This window comes from Pleuronectes platessa, chromosome 14 (genome assembly GCF_947347685.1).
Source record: "Pleuronectes platessa chromosome 14, fPlePla1.1, whole genome shotgun sequence".
Lineage (NCBI taxonomy): Eukaryota > Metazoa > Chordata > Actinopteri > Pleuronectiformes > Pleuronectidae > Pleuronectes > Pleuronectes platessa.
Window position 1 is genome coordinate 19,081,415 of NC_070639.1, and position 27,965 is coordinate 19,109,379.

Here is a 27,965-nt window from a genome sequence, read left to right on the forward strand (position 1 = left end):
AAAGGTTGCGACTGCTTTTGGACGATGGAGTAACAACTCATACTTGATTTCAAATTTAAACGCAAGCTGTATTTTTGATCAACAGATTTAAAACTTAGGACAAGTAAAAAAGCGTTTAAATTTGTCAGATTTGATCTTAAACCATTAAAGTTATTTCAACATCGACCGGTTTCTATTATTCAAAAGCAAAACTAAGAAGTACAGTGAAAAAGGAAGCATCGCCTGTAGCATCATGTCGTCAATACAAATTTCTTAAATACTTCTACAGCTCATTGTGTGATTCTACTGTATTCACTACCTGTATCTTTGCAGGTGAACTTGGCCTTGGGGTCACACATCCTCTTGGTGCCTTCGCATTCCTTCTCGTCACTTCCGTCCTCACAGTCCTTGTCTCCGTCACAGCGCCAGCGCTCAGGGATGCAGGTTCCATCTGTGACACAGTGGAATTCCTCCCCGCTGCACTCAATCACAGATGGCAGCACTGAAACAGAAGTCATTTGGCAATTACCGCTCCACACATCTACAGCGCACTGTCATGGGCAAAGACAACAGAGCCCAAGTATTGTTTTAGGATCGTTTACTGTTTAAAACATTTATCTTTGCAACTGGCCACTTGGCAGCTATATTAGGTCAGTGGGCTCCAAAGAGGGGGGTTATTTCACTCCTAGCATTTAAGTTTTATGTCTTTAAGATGTTTAAGTCTTTTTAATGACTCTTATTTCATTCTATCTTTCTGCAGCAGGGGTTGATCACAGATAAAAGAAGCAGGTCGCACTGCACCATTAAATCCTATGCGTTGCTTTGCAGTTTGCTGGAGTCACTGGACACAAGCTGTGAAGATAAAATATGCTACAGGACACGAGAGAAATAAATCACAGGCTTTCTGGGAAGTCTCCTTAATGGTTTAATATTGCTGAATCATTTAAGAGGAACAAAATTGCAAATAACATAATGGACAGAATTACGAATTAATTTGAGTCCTGCTATAAAGCATTCAGTAAATATGATGCTTTGCAATCTGATTAACCATTTGCCTCGTATGTAAAAGTCAAATCCAAACAACATTTCCTCAACAGCCCGAGCAGAGCAGAGACAGATTCAGTTCCCCTGGGGTAAACGCAGCAGCAGACACGGGGGAGTGGAGGAGCCCACAGCTCCCATCAGGAAGCGCTTTGATGAATAGTCTACACATTCTAGTGACAAGCAAGTGAGCTGTGAGTTTTCGAGGAGCTTGCATGAGGTTTCTGTGGTAATTAGATTCAATGATTCAACTCCTGACGGTGAATTCCCCCCAAACAGAGACTAGATCAGATTAGTCCCATGTGGGTGTGAAAACAAAGTTATTGGACTCAAGCTGATTAATTGTTCGACTTGTAATTACACACCTAAATTTACACATTGATTACAACTGTGACTAAAATAATTAGGACACTAAAACACATATAAGAGCAATGCCACCTGTGTAACTGTGCAAGGCAGGTATTTTATGAAATTCAGAACATCCCTGCAATTAATGAATAAATGATGGTATAATCTTTAAAAAAAACACTGGCTCCATACTAAGACTTTGATATAAAACATGAATTATAGCAGGGCTCATGTCAAGCTGGAGGGGTTGAGCTTGTCTACCTAATTCTAATCTCACTCAATATGTCACAAACATGTTTTTAAAAAGGTAGCGCTGGCTTCCTTACATGCTGATCCACCTCTGCAGGTCGTGTTCTCATCGCTGAAGTCTCCACAGTCGTTGTCCCCATCACAGGCCCAGTGGTCCGGGATGCAGCGGCCACTGGAGCACTGGAACTGGTTGTTGGAGCACGAGTGGCTGCAGCCCACTTCATCACTGCCGTCTCCGCAGTCGTCATCTACAAACGTGCACAAAACGCCACAGGACAGCAGGTTATTGGTTGAGATGGAGGCGGAGACGAGTCTTAATGAGGACGGTTGGATTCGGACACGTGATGGTTTTGCAGTTTAGTGACTTTTAATGAAAGCACTGGGTGAGGAGAGTCTCTACGTGCTGAGGGAATGGTTCAACAGAGAAAGAGCAACACACACAACGGATTTATTCCAAACCGGGAACGTGGCTTTTAACTTTTAACTTTTAACATGTAAAATAGTTTCTTAGAAAAGACATCCATCTGGAAAGAGGCAATAAGTTCTCCTGGCACTTATCCAATTTACCAGTGACTTTGACATCTACACTTTAAACATCTTCCAAGATTCAAATACATTTCAGCAATGACATATGTGAACACAAACATGCCTAAAAGCTTTGTATAGCTACTGCACAATCTCTCCAACACAAACACAAACACACCACGGCTGACGGAAATTCGATGTGTGATGATTATCTTATCTCTTGTCCTCACCTGAATCACAGTGCCAGTTCCCACTGATACATCGGCCATTGGAACAGCTGAACTGGGTCAGGGGCTCACAGGTGGGGAAAGCTGAAAAATACAAACGTCAACAAGTCCAATGAAGAGAAGAAACATTTACACATCTTGATGTTTTGAGGGAAGTTAAGTAGACGGCAGCTTGCTTCACTGGGAACTGGCAGAAGTCCATGTGCTAAAACACTGTGCCAACGTGAATTATGATGCATTATGATGTGAGTCAGTTTAATACCGTGGAGAAAAGTAAACAAGGTGGGAATCATCCCGCAAAGAACCGCAATCCAAAGTCCACATGTTGGTTGAGTCTGATGGTTTAATATAGAGTCTAATCATTGTGGCTAATAGAGTCTGACACTAGGAGCTGAGTCCACATCGGGCATTCAAGGCAGAGAGAGAGAGAGGGACATAAATGATGCATCAGTAGATTCTTATCACTCAGGTAATGTGAATGTTTTAATTAACTAACTAATCTGACATTTCTCAGTAACCGTGCAATGTCGACCAGCGTGTAGCGTCTCCATTGACGTTTCAGAAAGAAGGGCTTTCAAGGGCCAATCGAATATATGATTTAAAGAAAAAAAATAGAAAAATGTAAAGACTGTATGAATGATCCAAATATCCTATAAACCATTACCTTGAATATAACCTTGCTGTAATGATTTTCAACCCTTCACACTCTTCTATAAAAACCGCAGTATGTTAGAAAGGGTGTTATTCGCAGAACCATCCAATCATAGCCAACATGATTTTTGCTGTTGTTGTAAACATTTCCATGGTAACAATGTAAATAACTTGTTTATGTTGAAACTTGTGGTTTCTACAGGAGCTCATAACCTTGTTTCACAATCTCGTAGTTTGTGGTAGGTCGACATTTGATGGTTGCAATGTTGTGGCTGATGAATAAAATCTCTATTTCAAAAGTGTTCCTTCCTGTGTTACTCTGGGCTCCATTGTTCTGCCTTGCAATCTCTGGAATAGTTTTCCTCACCCTGTTGTCTCAAAACAGACCCATTTGTTTGGATCAATCCAAAATACATGTCCATCACATTGGGCTTTATCTGTTTACAAACTCAACTTTACAAAAAAAGTGGGTAAAAGTTAATTATCAGTCAGCTAATATCTGATCTGACGTGCACGACTGACTTTAATGAGACCAAACTGATCAAAGTTGAAACATCAGTATATTGTTTTTGAATGCTGCACCGATCGTCCTGTGTTTTCCAGACTTGATGACATGACAGTCAGGATCAACATTTGTATTCCCATCAGATACCAGCCTTGTTTCCGACTCCGAGATACGGTATACATACATATTACTTTTTCAGATATCCTTATCGGATGCCTGAAGCTTTATTGACGTCGGTGTGAAATGTTGACTTTTGAATTGATTTGCTGGCATGTGCTGCCGGTGCCTTGGAATTCCTCCGGCTCTGTCGAGGAGACACCGTATCTCTATCAGACAAGTGTCTTCTACATCCCCCCTCAAATCCGCTCGGTCTTCCTGACGGCGCATGACGGGCTGGAATTTAACATTCATTAAAAATGAAGCGCGCACATCCATAAATAATGAAGGTTTCAAGTAAACAGTGAGCTTGGCTAAAAATGTAACACCGGCATCCATTAATAATGACTGCTGCAAGTGAACAGAGAGCCCGATATGAGACAGTGTGTGACAACTACTAAACTACTGACAAACTAAATCCAAATTAGCATCAATCTCTATGGGGCCACCACTGAGCTTCAGGTGTTCCAAAACCCACAGTAGCTCCAGTGAAGCTAAGTGAGCTGCCAGCGCTGCACAGTGGAGTGCCTATAGAGAAGTGATGCCTGAGGACGCGCAGACAACAGTATGGGAGAGAATATGTTTTGCTGCACAGCTTGATTGTGACTGAATGAAGCCGAGCATGAACTTTAATTACTGCTTACACCCTGGCTGTTTGTGACTGTGTATTGAAGCAGCTTAGGATACACAAAGGGCGGCTGGGGCGACGGAGCACACCAGCCGCAGCGTTTGGCAAACATCAATCACTGTAACACGCTGATTTAATACAGCCAGTGATTAAAGGGTGATCTTTAAACCTTCACGCGCATCTTTTAAATGTACGCCGGGCTTTCATCCAGTTTAACTTTCCCTCTCCTGAAGAATATATGTTTCAGCCTCAAATGCTCTTTTTTCCCTTTACTATAGAGAAAAGGTTCAACTCTACTTCAAAGAACTTCCTGAAGCTCAGGACACCATGTTGTCGCGCCATGTATTTTTCTCATTCATGTTTCCAAGATTAAACCAAAAACAGACTTTTACAAACTGGAGCTGACAGATTGTATAATACCACTGAGACGGCACTTACAAAAAAAAACAGTAACTGTTGCATACAAAAGTATGCAGTTAACCCTCCCTCTAAGCTGATGCCTTCAGTGGGGGCTTGTCTAGTTCCTGGACCAAAGAAACGCAACATCAATAATTCAACTCCTAAAACTCTCTCCATTGAATGAAGTGGTGGATGTGAAAGAGGCTAGCAAAAATATGGGAATAAGGAATATAAGGAATAAGAAATGATAAGCAGGTGTGAGTAGAATTATTTCCAAAGTATCTGCTACAACCAACATGGATGTTTCCTTTTTTATATAAATAAAATGACTAAAAGTTGCTTAATCCTTAGCAAATACGATTTAAAAATACAACTTTCTCAATACCTCGGGGGAAGATAGCGCAGAGCAGCACAACAAGCCGCAGCCACACAGGCTCTATGAGGCCGGGCATCTATCAGCATTACTCCAGCAGTCAGATGGACTTTATCACAACCAGCTCAGTTGACTGGCTTTCACTTCACGTCCCAGGAGTTTGTTCTGAAGCTGGGAGATCTGCCTTTTCTTTTAGTGCACCTGACTTGTGGAACGAAATAAAGCAAACCCTTAAATTAAGTACACTTCTGGCCTTAAATGTGCCTTGTTGCAATTGGCTCACACAAATTTATTTTGAATTTAAGATGTTGGGGCTCATATAATTGTATTTCTTTTTGAGGTTGTAAAGTTTTTGTTTTATTTATTTTTCTATTAAATCTTGATTCCTTGAACTGTTCTAACCCAAATGTTTTTTGAATTACTTAATTTTGGTAAATTGTGAAATTGTTTATGTAAAACTACATAGGGGTTGTTGTTGTTGTCATCATTGTTTGCCCCCCCCCCCTCATTTTCTGTTTCTGCAATTTAACAGGTTAACATTTTAAATGAGAGTATGAACAAAGGTTTTTAAATAAGCTTGCACACTGGGAGAGTGCTGCTATGCTAATGTCACCAAGCTACCAATGATGCTTAAGAGCAGATGTTTAGCCAGTTTACTGTGAAACATTGGATGTTTTCATCATCTTTGTTCCTAATCCTGCCTTAATAAAACTTGCCTAATATACAATGGCTTACGTGACCCACAAATACCAGTCCAGGTGGACACCTTGATCAGCTATATAAAATCATGTGAATAAAAGTAAATAGGCCCAATTATTTTCAATAGGCACATTAGATTTTTCATTAGATTTTTCTCTGTGGTCTGCTTTTAAGGGTAATATGTGAAAAAAATAAAGCACTCATCAAATTATAGGAAATTATCCAGTACGAGGGATTTACAGCACATACTTCCTGTCTGTGCATTAGAGGTGAAACCTGAAGTCTCCCTTTTTAGGAGTGAGCTGCTAAAATGTTTGTCAACGTGTCAACAGAGAATGTATTTCTAATTTGTGGAGGGTACAGACAACCTCCTTCATCATATTTTGTGTAGTTTTAGTTAGACATGTTCAATGAGTCAAGTAGCAAGGCGAGTAGAGAGGACCTTAATCCCAAAAGAAACGATGGGGACCGAACATTTCTGGAATATTAGATATACCTGTTATAATTTATATATTATTATTGTGTAAGAACAAACAGCCATTGCCTTAAATGCCCTTATGGGTAATTGATTCATTCACCAAGCTGACCTGCTTCATCCAAACAGAGCTACACAAATGGTGACACATGTGACACCTGGTAAAGAGCCGCGTGTGACTCACTGCATGATGTCTCGTCTGACATGTCCCCGCAGTCATCCTCCCGGTCGCAGCTCCAGGCCTGTGGTATACATCGTCTGTTCTGGCAGGAGAACTGGTCGGCCTGACAGGACTGGGCTGTGGAAGACACAAGGTGCCGCTTAAGTCAATCACATGTGCATAAGTCAATGCAGAAATGTGCACAGCAACCCCAACCCTCACTAAAACACCAGGGAGTTCAGTATCTGCCCGGTGTGAACTCTTTATCACTCAATCACAAGGCAAAGCACAGAAGGTCTTAAGGCCACCGGAAATCTACAGCTGCTGTCAGTCGACTGCTGCTCGGTCACATACAAAACACAAGAACACGTGTCTCTCTGATGTGGGCTGTGCATGTCAATCTGCTGACAAGAGAACATACATCATCCTGTAATGCTCACTGACTGATCACTTAAGGATAAAACAAAGCTCCTGAGACGCATCGATGAGGAGACGGGAAGTGATGTGATATATTGTCCTCTGGGGTTCGACAACACTTGATGCTTTCACAATGCTCTCGAACTCTGAGATTGATTGAACTGAACTGGAACGTGGAGCGACTGCTTAGGCAACATGGCAGAGCCCCGGTCAAGACCTGGATGAATCAATTATCACCTGAAGAGGTTTTAAAGTGTTTTCACGCTCTTTAATGTTTTCAATGAATTATGTAAAAACATTTTAAGTTGCCTTACAGCCTAGAAGACAGAATATTTTTTTTTAATCTTTAATTGTTTCTGACAACAGCACCTTGTCGAAAGTTTGCTTTAAAAGACAAACGTTGATAAAACCATATTATGTTGTGCTTAAATTTCTATTTTAGAAAATGAAGTGGAATGATTGATTTATGTTTAGAGGTAAATGAGTTTAAACAATTTGAAAATCAATCTGTTCCAAAGAGAGCCGATGTAACCAGACAATAGATTTCTCTAAAATGCTGAAATTAGGACATATTATATAGATTCAAGTGAGTGGTAGAGTTCATACCTGAGCATGTAGTGTTGGCTTCATCCTCATTATTACCACAGTCGTTTGTTCCATCACAGAGCCACCGCTTGGGAATGCAGCGATTGTTACTGCATTTGAACTGATCGATAGGACAACTGTGATTGTCTGCAACGAGATAACCCCCCCCCCCAAAAACAATCAATCAGTTGGTTACTCTGCAGCTAAATAAATTAATAAGGCCAGTAAACAACTTTAAACAAAGAGAAGAAAAATCTGTCATATCTAAACTGTAGTCTAATAACAACACTTCACATTTTCAGTTTCTGTAGTCGTAGCAAAAGGCATCTGGAATTCTTAATATTAAAACTTTATCAATTCTCCAGCGGATCTGACTGATCTCAGTACAGTGGAAGACATAACACATGGTCACATACAGTGTTTTCACAGTTTCTTGGCTCAACTAATCAAAACACAAAATGATCAATCAGCTGCTGTATATAGAGAAACTGTTTGAGAGAAGAATCTTGCTCATGCTTCTCCTTTGTGGTTTGTTCTTCCAGTCTGTTCGACTCTGGGACCAGAAACCAGGCTGTTTCCCCCCCACTGTAATTACACAGTGACCATTTCGATTTATCACAGCGCACCCCTCATAAATCACACTAGATTAACGTGAGCAAATTTTGGTGTAGTTGAGATATTGTGACAGACCTGTGGGTGAATGATGAATTACAACTTGTACCATCTCAGACTGTATTGGGCAGATAACTTCTGTAATCATCTTATCACAGCTAATGTGACTACAATTTAGTACTTTTCAGTATCTGTACATACGACACGTTTGTGTGTTTGCCTGCATATATGTTTTAATTTGTATATGTTTTAAAGGTGCTCACAGCAGATGTGGGTCTCCTCGTCACTTCCATCCAGGCAGTCGTCGTCTCCGTCACACTTCCACGCGGCCCGCACGCAGCGATAGTTGTGACACAGGAACTCATCGTTTTTACAACGCTGCGGCTCTGAAGCACCACTGGATGTTTCTAATGGGAAACAAAATCAACAAGAGTCTTCCCATGAAGCATGTGTGTGAGGGAAATTATTGGAATAGCTGTAATGGCACATAAAACATGTTAATGATGTCTTGTGACCTTACGTGTAACAAGTCTTACAACTGGGATTTGCCTCATATTTGTGGAAAACCACTTGTTTACTTGTTTATTAGCAGATTTGCATGTGAAAAGGGTTCATATTTGATATTTGTCCCACAGGACGCAGCCGGGACTGCAGCGTCGTGGGACGAGAGGAGATCGGGTCTCTCCCTCCATCTGATTCATTATGTCCTCCTACCTGCGCAGGTGACATTGTTCTTCTCCAGGACCTGGTTGTCAGCGCAGGCACACACTCTCCCTCCTGGGATGGCGAGGCAGAGGGTGCTGCAGCCCCCATAATTCACACTGCATGCGTTGTCACCTGGAGGAATAGAGCCAGGATAAGGTGTCTTGCACATTCAAAGCAACATTTTCTACCCCCCATCTCAAGTGAGTTGTTTCTCTCTATTCACCCCTCGGCTCAGTGAAGAGCAGAGGTTCATGGGGTCACTTGAAATCATGAAAACATGCATCATCTTAAATGATAGAAAAACTCATTCCCTGTATTTGAGCGACTCGCCGAGGGTGAGAACTGTGATCTATGACTATGTTTGAACTGAATTATTGGGAACACTGCGGCTGGAAGACGTTTGACATTTTTATCCTTCTCAGAGGAATAATTTGTCTTGCTGGACAAAGCTGACATTCTCTAAATGCACAAAAAAAATAATACTGTCATATATATAGAGTCAAGGCATAACACACCTTTGTCACTTTCATTTAACACTGAGCCCAAAGGCACCGCCTGAGCCAATGAGATAAAGCTTGTGGTTTTGTGAGAACCAATCAGTAATACTGGAGGACTGGAGAGCCAATTAATCTCTTCAGTGACATGAACAATGGAGACGTGTCCGGTAGAAATTCTCTGCTTGGTGTGAACAAGACTGTGGCTGCAACAGCCAACCATTTGTATCTGAGTCATGTGTTTGGCCTTTTTCCTTCAAATCCAGAGCTTTGAAGTTCTGAAAATCACCGTTTTGTGAATCAAACTAACTCATGTAACGAGTATGATGGGTATGGATTGGTATGTTTACAAAATGTATTCTTAAAAAAAATGGTACCAGCATCTCAACTGTGCAAGAACTGATATATATATATTTTTTTTTTTAAAGGCATAAAAGGACTATCGACATTAACAACTGTTTTCTTATTGCTACGGTGAATATGAAGTTTCAATTTGACATTAACTGTATAAATATAAAGTTTTTTCCTGAAATTTAAAGAAAACTAAATTTCAGTTTACTGGCGAATCCCCCCATCCTACCAGCTGTCGCCCTCGACTCGCGGCTCTTGCTCAGACATTTGTTGCAAGTCATGATGTCAGAATCCTTTCTGTGTGAAATACAGCCACACTTTCAACTCTTCATCTTTAGGTATTTTGTTGTAGTGTTCACTCAGGTTTGAGGTAGCTACTAGCTAACCGTAGGCTAACATTACATGCTGCCAGCGCCTTAATGTTAACTAGACACGTGCACTGAGGTCTAGGTCACCTGTAAGCAGGTGCAACTATTTCAATACAGACCTATGGCACCGAAATGAGGCACTGGAATCTGCACTGTGATTGGCTCTGGTATGTACCGGCCGAGGAGGAACTGGTGATGGATTGTCACTTGGAGTCCAGTACCCAAACCAAGTGATGTATCTGAAATACATCACTGAACTGTGCACAACTCTGTCTCTCTGTATTGAGAGTCATAGCATCAGGCTTCCCTGATTGTGCCGATTACAGAACAACAAAGTAATGTCTGCTGTGACGGCCCCATGCAGTTGTCCACTGTCAGCTGTATCCAGAGCCCCGGCTATCTGCTCTTTTCTAACAGCGTGAATCCATCATCATTTGTTAAAGAAGTAAGCAAACACCTCGAAACCCCAGCCACCTTATTTGACTTCATAGAGTGGAACCCCAGCTGTTTTCAGTCGGTATCAGGGCTGATCAATGTGCTGCTGTTCACCATGGAAATCTGACACCATATGGCATAGCCTGTATCTAACTCTCTGGTGTATATTTATCATATGAAGTGGCATATATACAGATGGATACAGATGTCTCCATGCTTTACATGCAGTAGTTCTATTTTCAGCGCATGGCAACTACTCTCTCTCTTAGGGAAGTCACGGTTCAGTGGGTAGTAAATGAAGAGGGAGCGGCCAACCTTGCTGACTCTGTGCGTCGTAGACACGCAGGCCGAACAGCGGCGGCCTCTCGCTCCGCAGCAGAGTGACATCACTGGAGGTCAGGTCAAGCTGGAAGACCGAGGCGTTCATGTACTCCGTCCAGAAGATGAAATTACGATAATGGGAGATTCCAAACGGATGGTTCAGCTCTTTCCCGTTGTACACCACCTGCGGCATGAAGCAAACATGCAGTGTAATCAAAAGATTAGGGGAGTTACAGAGGGACACCAGCAGCAACAGAAAAATCAATCACCTCAAACAGGGTTCTCGCTGTTTGAGTATGGGCTTAGAAATTATTTGATCACAGTATATGATGAATGTGATTCAATTTCTTTGTGGAAATTTATTCACGCAGTGCTGTCTGCTTATAATAATGTTTGCTAGAATCTTGGCATTGATTAAATACCATTTGCAAATAATTAATTAGCTTAATATTCCAGCACGGCTACAGTTGACAAGAGCAGTTGCGGATGAGGGGCTGTTTTGTTTGGCAGTTAATGTGGGAAGAGGAGCCGTTTTTTATCATTTCACATTTTGAAAACAAAATCAATGTATTACGTGTTAATATGTAAAAAAACAAACAGATTCCTTATCTATTTTTCAAACTTTTAAAACAGCCCTTACATTGTTAAAACTCCCTGCCCCTCATAACCAATTCTTCTATTGCAAAATCACATTAATAAACTATTTACTTGTCCTCACGCACACACTGGGATTAATTATAATGAGGATATGGATAATGCAGGTTTGTCCTTGACATGAGTCATAGTGAGCTGGTAGGTTTAACACAAGTAGGCCTATAATGATAAACACATAGGTTAGCATGTCTAGCCTATCTGCTATAAATCCAGATGTGTGTTCCTGGAATGACAGCTGTGGAAATCACCCAGTGTGGTCCACTGACGGGGTGAGAGTGAGTGACCTGCTGAGTCACACAATCTTTAAAAATAGATGTGTGGTTTTGTCTCAGTGAGGTGTAGCAGGTGAACCTTTCCACGGCTGCTGGTGGTTTATTAGTGCCAGTGTTAACAAGGGTCTGTTCTTAGGCTACATTCATATCACTACTCTACTAATCCCAGTCCATACGCATGAAAACGCATATCACGTGACCTCTCACGTGCTCTGGGAATGTGCATAGAGGTGTGTACGGAATAGCAAGCAGTTTAATTGTTGTAAAATGCAGGATATAACTGGGAAACATCTGTTAGCAAAGAGAACAGGGTCAGCAACACTTGTAATTGATTATCCATGATGCGTTTTAACCTGGTGGCCGAGGCTGTTGCCATTTTTTGTTTTACTTCTGGAAGGGGTCATGTGATAGGTGGCTAAGGACATTGTGACCAAATTACCAACTATGTCATTATTCCCAAACATCTCCATTTCCTTCCAGACTCAAACTCATTCAGATCAAACCTGGGCCAGTAGCGTTTCCATCTTGACCATTTCAGCGACTCTAAAACTCTCAAACTGATTTGTTTTCAGATGTTTAAGACATGGATATCATTTCAATGTATATATAATTCAGTGATTACTATATAGTGAACAGAGCAACAACACAATGAAGGGGGACACATGAATGTAGATTAAAGTATAATTACTAAAATTTCTTAATATTCTTCTGCAAGAAACTTTGTTCTGATCAAACATTTCTTAAATAGAACTTTACAATAAAGACAGCAAGAATGAGAATCTGCAGAAAAAGGCTGTGAAAAATGATTAAGATAATAATTAGAAATTATTTTCAAGAGAACCACTAAGGTGGATATATAATAATTCAAATGTGTTTATAAAGTGCTGCTTATTCCGTTGGGATCTTGAACTCGATTAAACTTTAACCAGCTGACTAATGTACAATTTGAATAAAATAACAGCCGACATAATTCCTGCAAATGAGTTCCCCCACACTGTGGTAAATCTCACCATTCTCCCGGTTCCGTTGAGGTGAATCTTCTCGATGTGATCATAGTAGGCGTCGCACCAGTACATGGTGCTGGTGCCGTGGTCCAGCGTCAGGCCGTTGGGCCACAGCATGTTGGAGGTGACGAAGATGCGGCGATTGGATCCGTCCATCCAGGCTGTCTCTATCCGCCCTATGCTGTCATTGACCTCGTCCTCTTCCCAGTCCGTCCAGTACATCCAGCTGCCGTGCGGAGGGAGATGCAAGCAGACCAACACAACAATTATCGCACCAATAAACTGGTATAATGAGGCGTAGCTTCAGTTCAGAGGGGAGCTATTTGTCATGCACCAACATTCGTCCACCATAACCTCCAGACCGCCACAATTACAATAACTCATGTTCGCACTAAGAAGGTTCAGAGCTGATCTGTCTGCTCCTTATTCATCTCTGCATTTGCTGTTTGAAGTCCAGTGGTTGTCCTTGTCACTCATTTGTCCCCACTGGCATCCTCCTGCTCTGATTCCTTATCAGTCAACACACATGTAACAACACATTTCTGCAGACTTCTCCCAAATTGTCAAATTCATTGCTTGCTTTGTTCTGTACATCCCTGGAAAAACATGAGTGTGGTCCCATCCGGATTTTTTATCCCAGTGCTCCTTTTCCAACCTGCATTTCTCAATACACAATGTTTAATCTTAGATTCAGAAACCATTCTTACATCATGAAAAGAGTTTTGCAGCCTGAAGTTGAAATCAACTGGGATCCAGATGTGTCCAGCCTGGTATCACCAAATGGTTTAAACCAATCTCTGTTAAATTTTTTCTTGTGTCCTTCCAAGCTTCCTGGTTTTACCCCTAAACCCTCCAGCTCCTCTCACTCAAACCAACACTGTGTTAAGTGCTTAAAATGTGCACAACACAGGGAAAGTCCTAGAAGTGCAGCGCTATCTAGACACAATCCCATGAGATCACGTTGAAGTTCCATATTCCTCACCAAATAAACAACTTTTCAGTATTTTCAGTGTATGCGTAGACTGCAACTCTCAGTGGGCCGCTGGTATTCAAAACATGACCGGGTGACCAATTTGACGTGATCTGTTCTCTGGTAAGCATGCTCCGGGGATTTGCTCCGTTTGAGTGTTGTGGACTGAACCATGTGGCCCCCTGTCCCTCATCAATGACAGAGGACTGGCCCAGGGAAGATGTGACGGAAAGGGATATGGAGGTGAACGGAGACTTGCTCCGAGTCATCTTTACAACCTCATGAATCATTCAGTGGGGTGCCACACTCACATGCACTCACACATGTCTACATGCACTCAGGCATAGACACACACCAGATGGGCTGATAGACACATGCAGTTAGCTGGGTCATAGTAAGAAAATGTCAATATTAATTTATTCTGAATATCAAATACAGTAATATAACATAATCCCTGTGTCATAATTATATTTAGAGCTGCAATGTCAATTAAGAGATTATTACTTACACTGTAAATGTGAATACATTTTCCAGATAACATGCACTAAACATGCTAATATTTTATTAGATTTTTACGTTTATATCACTAGTAAATCGGAGTTAGTATGGTAATATGATATTGTCCATAACTATAAGTTTCTATTCATATTTTGGCGATTAAATTGTTTAAGTAGTTTTCAAGGTAGAAATTGGTAAGACAGTTAATAGCTTCTCGAAAGTAAATAGTTTAATTTTTTTTTCTCGCTCTTGAGATATAGAAAATGTGGATATTTGGGGTTTTAGACTGTTGGTTGGACAAAACAAGACAAGTAACAACATCACCTTGATACATTTTCAAAAATGTCGGCCAAATAATAACAAATTGAAATATAAAAAATAGCATTCGTTATATAAGAATACAATTGTCCTTAACATTAACATTTAGTTCATTTTAAATGCAAATTGTAATGGGTCTGTTGAAGCTGATTTAACTGAACTGATTGAATTTGGATTGATGGTGTTTGTCTGTGCAGCCAAAGACAATTTCCCACATTGTGAACAATAAAGTTGAACCTAAACTAAAAGTGCTCTGACGTTGCTACCAAGCTGTTTACGTGAGTAAAGTCATAACAGTCACAAACACCGGAGATCATCCAGAGATGAGCAGAGCTGAGTAAAGCATCACTCCTGTCAAATGCGATTTTTGAGAGGATTTATGTTTAATGTGAATATATGTATGAGGCTCCTAATGCAGTGAGATAGAGGGGTCGGACACAGTTAAGTTGACACTAGTAGTCCCTATCGTGTCAACACAGACTGAAGGAAGCAAACAGAGCAGAAAATTAGGCCACAAGAATGCATTCAAGAAATCTGCAGGAGGCACGCATCCATTTCATCTGAAGTCACCAGATAGAGATCAGCGGAGCGCTCCCTCAGAAAACCACAAGTAGCTTTTCTAATGATTTGTACGATTCAGGAAGGGAGTCTAAACAGACACCGGCCCGCTATGTCTCTATTATATTATTTAAAATCAGTGTGTCACATCAGCGCCAACGAATGTCAATTTCCTCCAATATCCAGTCTGCACCTTTGTGACTTGAGTGTGATTTCAATATGAACGGTCGAATGAGTGCCGTGATTAGGACGGAGAACAGGACACAACACTAGAAAGATGACAAACAGCAGAGGTAATTGTCATTTAGGAATCGAAGATATACAGATGCTGCAGACGAGTGGAAAGAAAATAAATCAAAACTAACTTGGCTTGGTTTATGTGCCGTCAGTACAGCAGTGGACCAGCACAATGTTCAGAACAACCCCCCTGAGGCTTGAAAACTAATCTCTGACTGCGATGGATTTGGTGTGTGTTAATACTATTTAAGCCCCAAAGAGTTAATCCTTCAGATCCTTAAGACACTCAATGAATTTTTACAGCATCTTCTCTATATGCTAATTACCATCTCGGCCGGTGGGATCCTCCATATGTACGTTTGCATAGGAAGATGATCCGTGAGTGCTACAGAGAAACACCTATCAAACAGGTGAACTGCTAAGCTCACAGCTGTGCTTTAGGTTCAGGGAACAACAGATCGCTCTCAGGTTCAGTTTAACCACGCTGGTTTACTTGGAATTACATTTAGGCCTATGCATTTTCTTTTGAAAGACATTTAAATAGTAGTCATTCACTGCATGTCTGTTAGAAATGTGTATTATTATATAAATAGATTGTAAAAAGCACGGTGGTCTTTGGATCTGGCAGAAGAGTGTTCACCTCCTCCATGGGTATGGGTGATGAATCCTGTGTGAGGCAGAACTAGCATGGAATATATAGAGTTTGATTTAAGGATTTACATATGAGCATATTTTTTTCAGTAAGTTTAACTTCTAAATTCTGAATAAAAACCTATTTTATTTAACTTCCAGGTGTCAATACTATCAAAGCTATAACTGCATAGCCTGTACAGATTTAGTCAACTGTATTCATACCTGTACTTTTACCCATAGCAATACATGCTTTCCTTCAAATAGCTGTCAAATTGTATAGTTTTTTCCATTTCCCTGACCTGTTTAGAGGGTCAACCACGATAGCCCGTGGGTGCGACATATTCCCTTCCAACAGAGTCTTTCTGGTCTGCAAGGCTCTCTCCAGTCTGGCAACGCTGATCGTCTTCCTGTAGCCGTCGTTGGTCCAGTACAGGTTGTTCCCGATCCAGTCCACGGAGATTCCCTCCACGTTGTCCAGATCTACAACAGAATCATCAGCACAGAATTAAACTGAATCACCACAAACAAATGGTATCTCATTTCTAGAACATTTATTTGCAGTAGCGTCACTTAGTTTCTTTCTACAAAAGATAATATCAGAATTGAATTATCATCACCTGATTCAATTCACTCTATTTAACATTGAGTTATACGGATGGTTGCATACATAATACGGAACTCAAATTAAGCAACAGAAATGGCTTTTGTCAGATTAGCAAAACAAATTAAAGAAACAACTTAAATGATATAATTAAAAAGATTAGGGGGCAGTCAATTAATTTAACCTTACACTACAGGCTCAGTATTCTAAGACATTGCACTGAAGCATAATTTATTTTAAGGTATCGCTGCTGTTATTATTAAACAGCATCTAAACCCACCATCTTTGAGAATCGTCTCTCTGCCGCTTCCATCTATTTTTTGCCGCCCAATCAGGAAACTGGTGGTGTCAGCAAAGTAGACGTGTCCCAGTTCTGCGTGGTAGTCGATGGCTCGGGGGTTGACCAGGTCCTGGATCGGCACCATGTGCTCATCGCTGGACTTGATGTTCATGTCCAGGCCGCGGATCACCCCGGGACGCCCCTTGCCGTAGAACAGGAAGAGATCGCTTTTGGGCTCTACAAAGCAAGAAAGGATCATTTTTTACTGTTATTGTCAATTAATTGGCCTAATTCATCAATGCTGATCCCAGCATTAAACCCTCTTACAGGCCACATTGTTCTTAAATGTGAGCCAGAGCCAGCACTATCCATTCACCTTAATGGAGCCAGTAATCAGTGCCAATGACTATACTCTGCCCCCTCAATCACGGTCCTGCTACATAGCTGCCTTGACAGTAAAGGAAGGAAAAGGCTTGCGCAAACACACAATGGCAACACTTACCTTGGCTGTGAACACCGCTTCTGATCTAAAATAACACAGAGTCTCGGTAGAAAGGCAAACAGAGGCCCAGAAACCTGAGGCAACTCCTCGGTGGCCCGCCAGCCGCTCAGGGGGCTGTACGTTCCCGAACCCTTTGGGATCCTCTGGAGAGCGAAGAGCAGGAATGAAGGAGGGCTTCCAGGGAGGGAAGCAGACCTCTCCTCGCTCTCAGCCCCTACCCAGGAGACTGGGATGCTGGGGGTGAGGACCACACATGCCTCACTTCAATTTATCATTTTGTGAGGGAGAGACCAACTACCCAAGAGACAATTAAACATTGCGAGAGACCTAGATATCAAACCCCACCGTGACTGCTGTATGAAGAAGCGCTACCATTTAGCACTGAATCTCATTATGCTTTGGGAGAGAGAAAGCGCGAGCGAGAGAGAGAGATAGCTGGTGTCATCAGAACATCTCTGAGAAAGGAATAAATCAAATCTGTCATGCCAAGTCTCCCAGTGCTTCGTTACCCCGATCGAAACATGGTGGGCCCTCTGATTGTGTCATCCATTTGATCTTATGCTTTTATTGTCAACTACACAATGTCCAGCAATTGATCAGGACAGAAAAAAAAAATCCAGACAAACTTAAAACCTCATTATGACGATAATCGATCAGGATCGCGACAGGATGAAAAGGGGAATGTCGGTTTCAAACAGTTTGTCTCCACCAGCCCTGATCTGTATCCCTGTGGGTCGCAGGCTGACGTATGTTTGGCACACCCGCAGCTCTAATATGACACATGACCTTTATAAGTGCATGTCAAAGAGAGCACTGCTGCGTGAAGTCCTATTCAGGCATATCTCACGATTCCTATTCATGAATAACAGAAGACATGTTCACTGACAATCCTTCAGATGGCAATTTTCATGGAAGAAACAGAATCGCTTTAACAGATATGCACTAAAGTACCCAATGATGTACCTTATTTACACCCAAGGCAGAATACATGCATGCACTGACTTTTGCAGGTCTGTCCATCAGAGCCCAGGATGTAGCCAGTTCGACAGCGGCAGGATCTGGACTTGTAGCTGCCGCTCAGAAGGCAGATATGGGAGCATCCACCCGGCTTCCCGTATGAATCTATTTCACATGCATGACTCCTGACTGTGGACAAAATCAAAGAGGACAGGAAACCATTATAGACCATCAAAAGCATCCTCTGTCTGCACTAAAACAGACTCCAGTGTGTGAGCCACAATGTGAGGTAGATTCAAAGTAACCTATATAGAAATTGTTTCTTTACCTCGTGGCTGAGTGAGTTTGTGGTAAATCCGGAGTCCTCTGGTATTCCCCAGGCTGGCAAGTGTTGTGCTATCTGCTGTGATGTTGAACCTCTGGATCTGCAGCAGCTCCACAGAGGAACTCCCTTTGGAAGGGTCAGAGTGGGTAGCATAGAGGAAGTCCTCAAACACAGCGAGTGCATAAATGTACGACACCTGGAAAATAAGAGAGAACCATTGGAGAATGTTTGCTTCATCCCTGAAGCCAAAAATAAGTAAAACCTCAAGAGGAATGCACACAAAAGAAAAACACAAATAAATTAATGAGGGCTTTTATCTTGCGAGCATGCAGGGTATGAGAGAGGGGGGTGGGGCAGTCTGTAAATTTGGCTACCCACACAGGGTCAAAACCTGGAGTCCACTGGGAAGCCACTGGCCCTGACAACACAGCCTCCATGCTACATTTAGCAGCCTGACACTAAGCGACATGGCTGGATGAGCTGTAGTCACAAGAAGAAAACCCTGAGCTCGCCGGGTGACACCTGAACATGAGGTGCACCAAGAAACATGCGTCAGAATACATAAATAAATTACAACAAAAAAAGAAAAGCACAAACCACTCAACCATCTTCCCCCTATGGAATAGGCCTCAGCCCTCTACCTTAACACTGTAACTTTCCCGACACTAAGCTTCAAAGGATCTTTACCTCCAGCACATGTAATGCATGCTATAGTGGTGCCACATGCTGGATTGAACACAATGACAGAATCAATCAGGATCAGCCGCATCAGAGGAAAGACCAGGAAAGCAGAGCGGTGGCAGACGAGGAGCTTAATTGAACTGAAACAATACACTTTCATCACAACTCTGAAGCATAAACAGTGATCCTCCAATATGTTGACAAACTAATAGAGATGGAAATTATTTTTGCAAAGAACACCTGCTTACAAAACAACATATCAGAAATACACTTTTTTTTTCCTTTCCTCATGAATGTTGAGCATCTAGTCCAAGTAGTTTAAAAGGGTTGTTTTAATGAATAGTCCTAATTTGTGATGAAAGGCCTCAAAGTGGTCCACTGAAGAGAAACTTGATACGCTCATTTAGAAGAAAGCCTCACACGTGCCTCTGCTCCTTCAAGTTAATAAACCAGCTAGTCCCCTTTCAATAGACCTTCTCTATTAAAATGAAGGCTGAATTATAACAGAGAATGAACACGGAAACACGCTCTCATGACGCAATCTCCAAAGTCTCTCAAATCCAGAGGGAGACAGTGCTAATAAAAGCGGCAAATTGTCACTTCAGGTCCCCATTGACATGTGTCCACAATGGCCCCTCAATATGTGGAGCCTGTTGGAGGACAGAATGCAGCTTTCAGGGGAATGTGATACTCACTTGGCTCCCATGGATCACGGTGTGCCTTTTCCCGCCGTCATAATCCACCACGTCGATGTAATCCAGGTAGGCGTCCGCCCAGTACACCAGTTTCTTGACCAAGTCCAATGCCACAGCAGTGGGCTGCTCAATTTTATAATCCACTAGCCGGGTGCGGTTGGTGCCGTCCATGTTGCAGCGCTCCAGTTTGGCCACATTCCCGTAATCGGTGAAGAAGAGCATTCTGCAGACGGAGGAGGGATCACAGGGTTATTTACATGGGGATGTTGAGCAGAGTCTCATTCCGTCCTCCTGATCCCGTATTTCTTCTACACACATAAATCACTGACATTCGCTGAAACACAACGACAGTGTAATATATAGCCACACCTGACCTGTGAACACCGATCATCCAATCATAGCTCAGTAGCACAGCTGCATATACTCCTGCCTCCACTTCTCTGCCAATTTAGAGCAGCACACCTACAATGGGCCCATTACAAATGTGGGAAAGAATTGCTCCTCAGAAACCAAGCACCAGTTTGACTTACGAATGTGCCATAGAGCATTGATGTGACTTTAGCAGCGTTTTAATTATTCTACTGTAGTTTTTGGCTTTAAAAACAAGTCTTCTTTTGTGAAAGTCTGTTGAATAATGCTGGAAACTGTGCTACAGCAGTGGATGTGGATTACAGAGGTGCTGGCAATAGAAAACCTAATTTAGTATAAATGTTAAAGATACACATTCTTATCTTCATCATTTTCTTATCTTGCATTCTTTAACTGTAAAATTGCTAAAGATTACAACTACGAGCAGACACCTTTAAAACCTTAAACCACTTTCACTGCCGTAGTAAAATAATTATTGGATTAAGGATTTTCGCAAAATTGAATTAACAAAACACTCAGCTGAAGCAGCCCGTCATTTTGCAGTGGAGATAACGGATTCATATTCTCTAAGAGGAAAAAATGTCTCTATACTGTGTCAAAGTGTGTACTTTCATTTTCATTTATTGTAAAAGGGACGTTTCAGCCTAAAAATCCAACCTGAACAGCAGCTGAAGGAAATCGACTGTTTTCTACCGCTGCTGTATGAGAGAGACAGAAAGCTACAGGTAAAATAAAACATGACTCTGCAGTTTAGTCTGTTGTAATACTGTCTGCTCAATCTTCTGTTTTGCCGTGATAATCGTTTCTGCTCTGGTCCCATGCCATCATGTTATCAGGGGGGGCTCATTTCAAAACATCTTCCATGGATCTCGTTGAGACTGCAGAATTGCCAGGTTTGGCCTCAGCACCATCCCAGTCTCAGAAAGCCATGATTTGTATGCCCACGTGGAGGTGCACCTGTTCGGGGAGCCGTGCTCCTTGCTGACACCGACGCTTTTCCAGAGTAGCCTGATCTGCGGTTCAAAGGGCGGCCCACTCTCTCCCCTGACTTGACTCGTGCAGATTAAGTCAGCTTCCCGCTGCTCTCTGGCTGAAGCTCATTACCAGTGGAAGCTGCTGGAGCTTTGTCCTCGCAGCGCCACAGTGAGACAGCGTGGCCAGCGCCTCATGCTAATTGCACTGGTTGTGCAGAGCCAGCAATTTGAAATACTTAAAGAGGCAGTGCACGGCGTCTTTACGTCGGTTAAAGGACATTTCAGGTTTGGTGTTGTTCGGTCCCTGTTGCAAGAAACAAATTAGGCTAAATACAACACCTGCTTTCAATGAGTTACACTGGCTCCTGTGTCTTTCAAAATTGATTCTCAAGCTGTCCTTATGGTTTCTGAGGTACTAAGTGGATCGGCTCCTCTGTGCATCACATATTGTGTATCACTTTATGTCTATTCACACACCCTGAGTTCCTCTGCAGCCTGCCTTCTAAATATCCCCAAAATTACAACAGAGAAAATGGGAAATGCTGTTTTTACTGTGCCTGCCTCCTGTGTCTATGTATCAGAGAGCAGCATTACAGGGGAATTAAATGAGACATTTCAAGACATTCTGACATCATTTAAATCTTATTTTAATTTAATGTTCAAGATCCCTTGAAACGCAATTATTTTGTCTGTGTTACCTTTGAGTTTTTGCATCAATAAATCTATTTATAATTTTTTATTTTATAATCTGTTGAGGTTTGTTTCAATTACAGAGCAAAATGCATTGGTTAGCATTTGGAAAATGCTAACCAATGAAACGTGTTTGTGAACAACATCATTTAATGTCATAGTCCAAACGTTGTTAGTTATAAGTGGACAGTCTGACACCTTGAACAACACCAGCGTCACACTGCTTCCTCCCCTGCTCCTGACAGACATGAGTCATAATTCACATGGTCACAAGATGGCCTTGTGAAATGAATCCATCAACCAAAACACTCTCAGTCATAAAGCAGTGGGTGAATCAGTGTATAGTAGCTCTGATATAAAAATGTACTTTGTGAAAATTACAAATATATAACAAATGCAAAGTATATATCACTAACTTCATGCAGAGTATCCTGCCCACAAATCCACTACTAATTTACTGAGAGGTGATTTTTTTGTGTCATATTTCCTCACAGTGATTATAAATTTAATTCTCTCATTCTGTCAAAAGCCTCAAAGTCGTTATACAGGCTCCTGCCAATTAGTGTCCTGTGTTATAAGAGCCGCCATTTCCATGTCACCACAGCTGGGCTGAAATACTGTCTAATATCTCAGTGAGTGTCACCCCCCCGTGACCGACTCCCACATTCATCACAGCCTGTTTCTCTCATCGCCTCTTTGTCGCTGCCAAAATTGTTTTGCGTCCTCTAATACGACAACTGACAAAATCAATGTGTAATGTTTTTGTCTGCTGATTTCTGATAAGCGTCTGCAGTGTGAGATTCTTCTGGGACAGTGTTGTCAGAAACAAACGATACAAACAAGCTATTTGTGGCACATTGGAGATGTTTAGAGAGTTTGCTTGATTCTGGATTGATTCATATGAACAAGCGTCAGAGAAAAAAGTTGGAAAATACAAAAAATACTAGAGCAAGCATATGAAAATGTTATTGCATGAGGCTGGGTGACTTAGTGTGACTTTGCTGATGCCCTGATTTTACCTAAAGCTCCAACATGGCAGGAACATCTACAGCTATGAGATGGATTGCGATGGAAACTAGAACAAACATTCATGGCTCCCACAGGACGAATAGTGAGGCCTTAATGTTTAATCTAAAACCAACATCAGGCACCATCAGTAATAACATAGCATTTCCTTGACTTGGAAACATCACAGTCACACAACACAATTCAGGGAGCAAACATTTTCCAAAATGGATTTGGTAAAACAATTAGTAGTATACAAATCTATTGTATATAATCACATGGCTCACTAATTGTCATACTGCTAAAATTAGACTAATTTTGTCCAACATGACTTTATTTGACTTTCAGAAACAGAGCACAATCCTTCTCAGGAACAGGTATTAACTAAAAATGCCACTCAATGGAGTTGTATAGATATGCGAGGAAAAAAAGAAAAAAAAGATAGACCATAAATTTCCACCGTAATTTATTTTACTGTCAAAACCTTTGTCCTGTGTGAAACTCCGTACCGGATAATGTGAGAGGCAGGAAGTCAAATAACAATAAAAATGGATCGGCAAACCAGAGCATATTCTATAAACACCTCCACACGCCATGCTTCTATAACACCTCCCTGATTTCTTTTGTTTGCGCTCCATTGCTCCGGGCTGACAGACCTCTCTCAGGCTCTTCTGTCTTTTTTTCTTCCAGAAACAGAAAACAGAAACAGAAGCAGCCGTGTCTCTCCAATTAGAGTCGGAAGGAGGCTTTGGAAAACTTAAATGTAATACAATGTCAATCTAGCCTGCAGCCGGCATGTCCATCTCCCTTTGGGGCCAGCAGAGTATATCCATGATACCATACCTCTATACAAACAACAGAACAGGCGGTTTGTATGAGTCATGTGTGATTCCATCAAAAACACAGAATCCACAAGCTGACTTGTGAGGGATCATTCACAAGGAGCCAGCCAGAGTAGAAACTCGAACATACAAAATATGTATTATTAGCCGTGAGGCTTTCCAGTGGCTGAGCGGAATCTAATGAGAACACAGAGAAGCTGCCGACCAAATCCAAACTATTTGTTTCATTAAGAAACCAGCAGCTGATTATTCCAGAAAACCCTGTGGCTTTAAAGTAGATGTTGAATGAAGAGAGTTTATCATCTAAAAAAATCCACAATGAGGCAAAGTAGTTCAGCTCCAACCTGCAAATTAATTTAGTCAAGATAAATCAAATAATTATGTCAAGTTGATCTTATGGAGGTCAGGACACGTACTATTAATGTTTAGTGGTTATTTTCTTGGATACAAGTTCAAGGGCTTTTTTTCAGTTTTACAATTTCCAAAATCATACAAATAAAGTGTATTATTAAATACTTGCTTTGACCCCAAGCTACCTGCTCTTGAGTCGTCATGATATCAAGATTTACCTCTTCTCTTGCTCACTGGAAATAAAAGCCCAGAAAAGACGGAGCTGCTCATAACGGCTTCACATTCTGCTTCAGCTGCTGAATGCAAATCATTTAAATTATTTGGCTGTTTTGCGCTTTTGCACAAAAACACAAGACGACACGGGAAACTGCCAAGAAACCTACATAATAAGTTCTGCACCACTGTCAACGTCCATGTGACTGTCAGCCACATGCTGGAAATGTCTCCGTTTTCACTGAGTGCGCCGCGGGAATATATTTTTTTACTTCACAGTTGCTAAGTAATTTTCTTTGTGTGTGTGTGTGTGTGTGTGTGTGTGTGTGTGTGTGTGTGTGTGTGTGTGTGTGTGTGTGATCTCTGCTGAGACAAAAATCCTGTAATGGAAAGTCCTGCAGGGGAATTTTCTACTGGGGGATGTAGGGTGAAATCAGTGAATACAAATGAATGTCTAGACAGCGGAAGCTGTCAACAGCCATCCACCAAATTACACAGCTCAAAGAGAAAAGGGCTGAGTCTAAGGACGGGGAATCATTTAAATCCCTTCATTGTAACTCACTCATATTCTTCCAGACAAGTCAATTGTTATGCATAGTGATTTTTTTTTCATCTTCTTCTTCTTCTTCCATGATTTCTTTTTTTTCCAGCTTAACAAAAGATGCATGATGATAAATGAGCCTCGCCGGGCTTTCAGAGATGGCGTATTAAGTAGGCTGCAGGATACTCACCCCATGAGAGGATCCAGAGCTATCCCTTTAGGATTGAGGAGGTCTAGTTGCAGGATGGTAACACACGTGTCGCCGCCACGGTCGCAGACAAATATGTTGTCGTTGGCCCGGTCGACAAAATAGAAATTTCCCGTCAACCAGTCAATGGCCATCTGCTCCACATCTGCAAAGGGACAAGCTTGAGTTAGAGTCTTGTGAAAAACAGCTGGATAGAATGTATAAATAGATATAAAACCCTTCTTCATCAAGTTTTCTGGTAACCAAAGGACACATTTGAAAGGAAATTATTATAGAAATTATTAAGGCAAAGGGAGGCTAAGTCGTGTCAACTTTTAATTTCTATTCAAGGTGCAAATATATTTGATTGTTCTCTTTTCATAATGCAGCTTGTCAGGATCTCTTAACACCTTTCAGACTCCAGGAACCACTTTGAGGTGCAGAGTTTCTGTCTTTGTATTTCATTAGTCAAAGCTGAAATAACCCTAATGACATAATCAGAGTTATTTTTAAAACATTTTGAAAAGACCCCTGAGAGGCACAGAAGGCAATCAAAAAACGTTCTCGCCATGACGAGTAAATTTATCTTGATGTGTGAAATTGGTGCAGTGGACATTTAAATTACCAAAGTCACTGAGAATCCTGATTAATTAGAAGGTTTTGCTAATTTTCTTCTAAAGGACAGGCGTCTAAAAACCTGACTCCTCTGATGCCAGCTTTGATTTGTTGTTCCTGTTCTAAACTGTTAAATGAAAACATGAAATCTAGCATGCAAAATTTATGTGAGGTGTGTCTGATATGTGTGAGAATCTGGACAAGATCAACTGGGGTGAAGGAAGAGAGAGAGAGAGAGAGAGAGAGAGAGAGAGAGAGAGAGAGAGAGAGAGAGAGAGAGAGAGAGAACTGCTGCTTGTGTATCCTGCACGTTTGACGGACAGCTGTAAGAGAAAGGAGTGCGACCTCGACCACTGAGTCTAACCTGCCTTCAACCGCACAGATAATGGCAAGACACAGAGAGAGAGAGAGGAAAGAGGGAACGAGAGAAAGTAAAAGCCTGCGTGTGAGTCTCAGATCACTGGGTGGTGTGTATCATTACTCGTAAATGAAAGTCTTGATGATGCAAGAACAGGTTATTACTCAAAAACTCCCATCAGAGTAAAGAAAAAGGATTGTGGGAGAATTAAAACAGTGGAGAACATACGTTGCAGACTTTGTTGTGTTTTGATTTGCTGCTCCCGTGTGAATCCACGCAGGTTCCTGGTCTCAGCACAGCGGAGTTGCCCGGAGGACTCAGTCGACAGGACCCAGCACACACTCTCCTGCTTGTGCTGGAAATCCAGCGCCAGAGTTCCATTTGCACTCAAAGACCTCAGGGGCTTGAGGCCCGTTCCATTTAGATGGGTGATGACAATACGATCCGAGCCGCCAATGAGAAGCGCCGGTCGGCTGTCACCGGGATCTGGAGTGGAAAATATGGAGGCATTATTTTCTTTCTCGATTCCACAATTATTTAATCTCAAAACATCAAGAGACCAAAGAGACCTCAAGGAAAAGAGGGAGAATAATTTCTAAATATGGACTTTAAAAAGGAGCCAAAACTCGTTTGAGGAACACAGAAAAAGAAAAATAACAGAAGGTTCCCATGATTAAAGATTCCTTCACCATTAGAGGGAGAAAACAAGAATAACACAGACACAAAGTAAGACAGCATGGCAGAAACAAAGGGTGTAACTTAAATCCAACACTGGGTGCAACAGCCCCAAAGCAATCAAACAAAAAATGATTTTCAAAACTGTTTGAGTTGAACGAACACAACAAGGAACATTAACCATAACAGACTATTTTCCCTGCTTGGTGTCCACGGTGCTAAAACTGAGATCAGCTGCTTTATGGCCTTGACTGCATGAGGTGCAGGCACATTCTCCCACATGAGGTTAACGACTTCAGAAGGACACAGTCAAGTCGAGGGTCACTCTTTTAATCAGAGTGGGTGTTCCCTTCCTTTATCCCTGTAAGTCAACATTTAGCACTGATGCATCTTTTTTATTGTGTTGTTGCATTGTGCACTTGTGGCTCGTATGATGTTGGTTTTGGTTTAACAGTAACAATTGTTTGAAATTAATTTTGTATTTTTCCTGCTGGAAAACGTCCCAGAAAAAGACCAGAACCTATGAAGAAGGTTCCAAGTATAGAGAATCAGAAACATGATGTAGCCTATTGCTCAATGCAAGAGACCTGCATGGTTAAAAAACACTAAAAGACCAGATGTACTAGCATCAGATGTTACATGTTTTTATGGCCGGACACTTGTTCATGTTGACTCCTTCATTGCCATTAATATTTAAGCATGTAGATCCTGAAAATGTAGTATTTACCAATTTTTGAAAAAATATTTATACCAGAGTCCCTGGTTAGGAGAAGTATCCCCTAGTTAAAAATAAATAGATATTCTGAACCTTAAGTTCATCTACATCTTAAGCAGGAACCATGTGCGCTTGGGACTGAGTGACAGTGTCGCACAATTTTGAGTAGAAAGATGCACGTTGAACTAAAATTGTTGAATTTGTTGAATTAAAAATACATGTATATAGAAAAATGCTTTATTTTGTTTTATGTTTGCAGTGCTGGGTCTGGTGTTCAGACATCCAGCATAATTCCTGCCACTTTATATATTCTACAGGAGTCAGATAAGTACGTTTTTTTCCAACATACAATTATCCCTCTGCTGCATAATCTGTAATTTGCGACTTCACATGAGTCAGTGAAGTGCAAAATCAAGAAGACATGAAAACCATCAGTGGAGTCGGATTTGCAGACAAAAGTACAAATAGAAAAAAAATATTACACCTTTTTCTTTAGTCGGAGCCAAATGAGAAGAGATTAAATCAGGATCAAATTCCCTCCA

The 27,965-nt window shown here is 41.4% G+C and overlaps 1 protein-coding gene across 1 annotated transcript in view; it reads right to left on the reverse strand.

The window, feature by feature from the left end:
- lrp1bb (low density lipoprotein receptor-related protein 1Bb) overlaps positions 1–27,965 on the reverse strand; it is a 174,583-nt gene that overhangs the window by 106,111 nt on the left and 40,507 nt on the right. Inside the window, exons 5-20 of the mRNA XM_053439172.1 lie at positions 26,262–26,519; positions 25,064–25,226; positions 19,889–20,111; positions 18,516–18,708; positions 18,233–18,376; positions 16,729–16,965; positions 16,147–16,327; positions 12,640–12,859; positions 10,698–10,887; positions 8,744–8,866; positions 8,293–8,436; positions 7,439–7,564; positions 6,440–6,553; positions 2,373–2,453; positions 1,695–1,865; positions 299–481 (exon numbers count right to left, since the gene is read on the reverse strand). Of these exons, the coding sequence (XP_053295147.1) occupies positions 299–481; positions 1,695–1,865; positions 2,373–2,453; positions 6,440–6,553; positions 7,439–7,564; positions 8,293–8,436; positions 8,744–8,866; positions 10,698–10,887; positions 12,640–12,859; positions 16,147–16,327; positions 16,729–16,965; positions 18,233–18,376; positions 18,516–18,708; positions 19,889–20,111; positions 25,064–25,226; positions 26,262–26,519 (2,751 nt within the window). The remainder of the gene's footprint in view (positions 1–298; positions 482–1,694; positions 1,866–2,372; positions 2,454–6,439; positions 6,554–7,438; positions 7,565–8,292; positions 8,437–8,743; positions 8,867–10,697; positions 10,888–12,639; positions 12,860–16,146; positions 16,328–16,728; positions 16,966–18,232; positions 18,377–18,515; positions 18,709–19,888; positions 20,112–25,063; positions 25,227–26,261; positions 26,520–27,965) is intronic.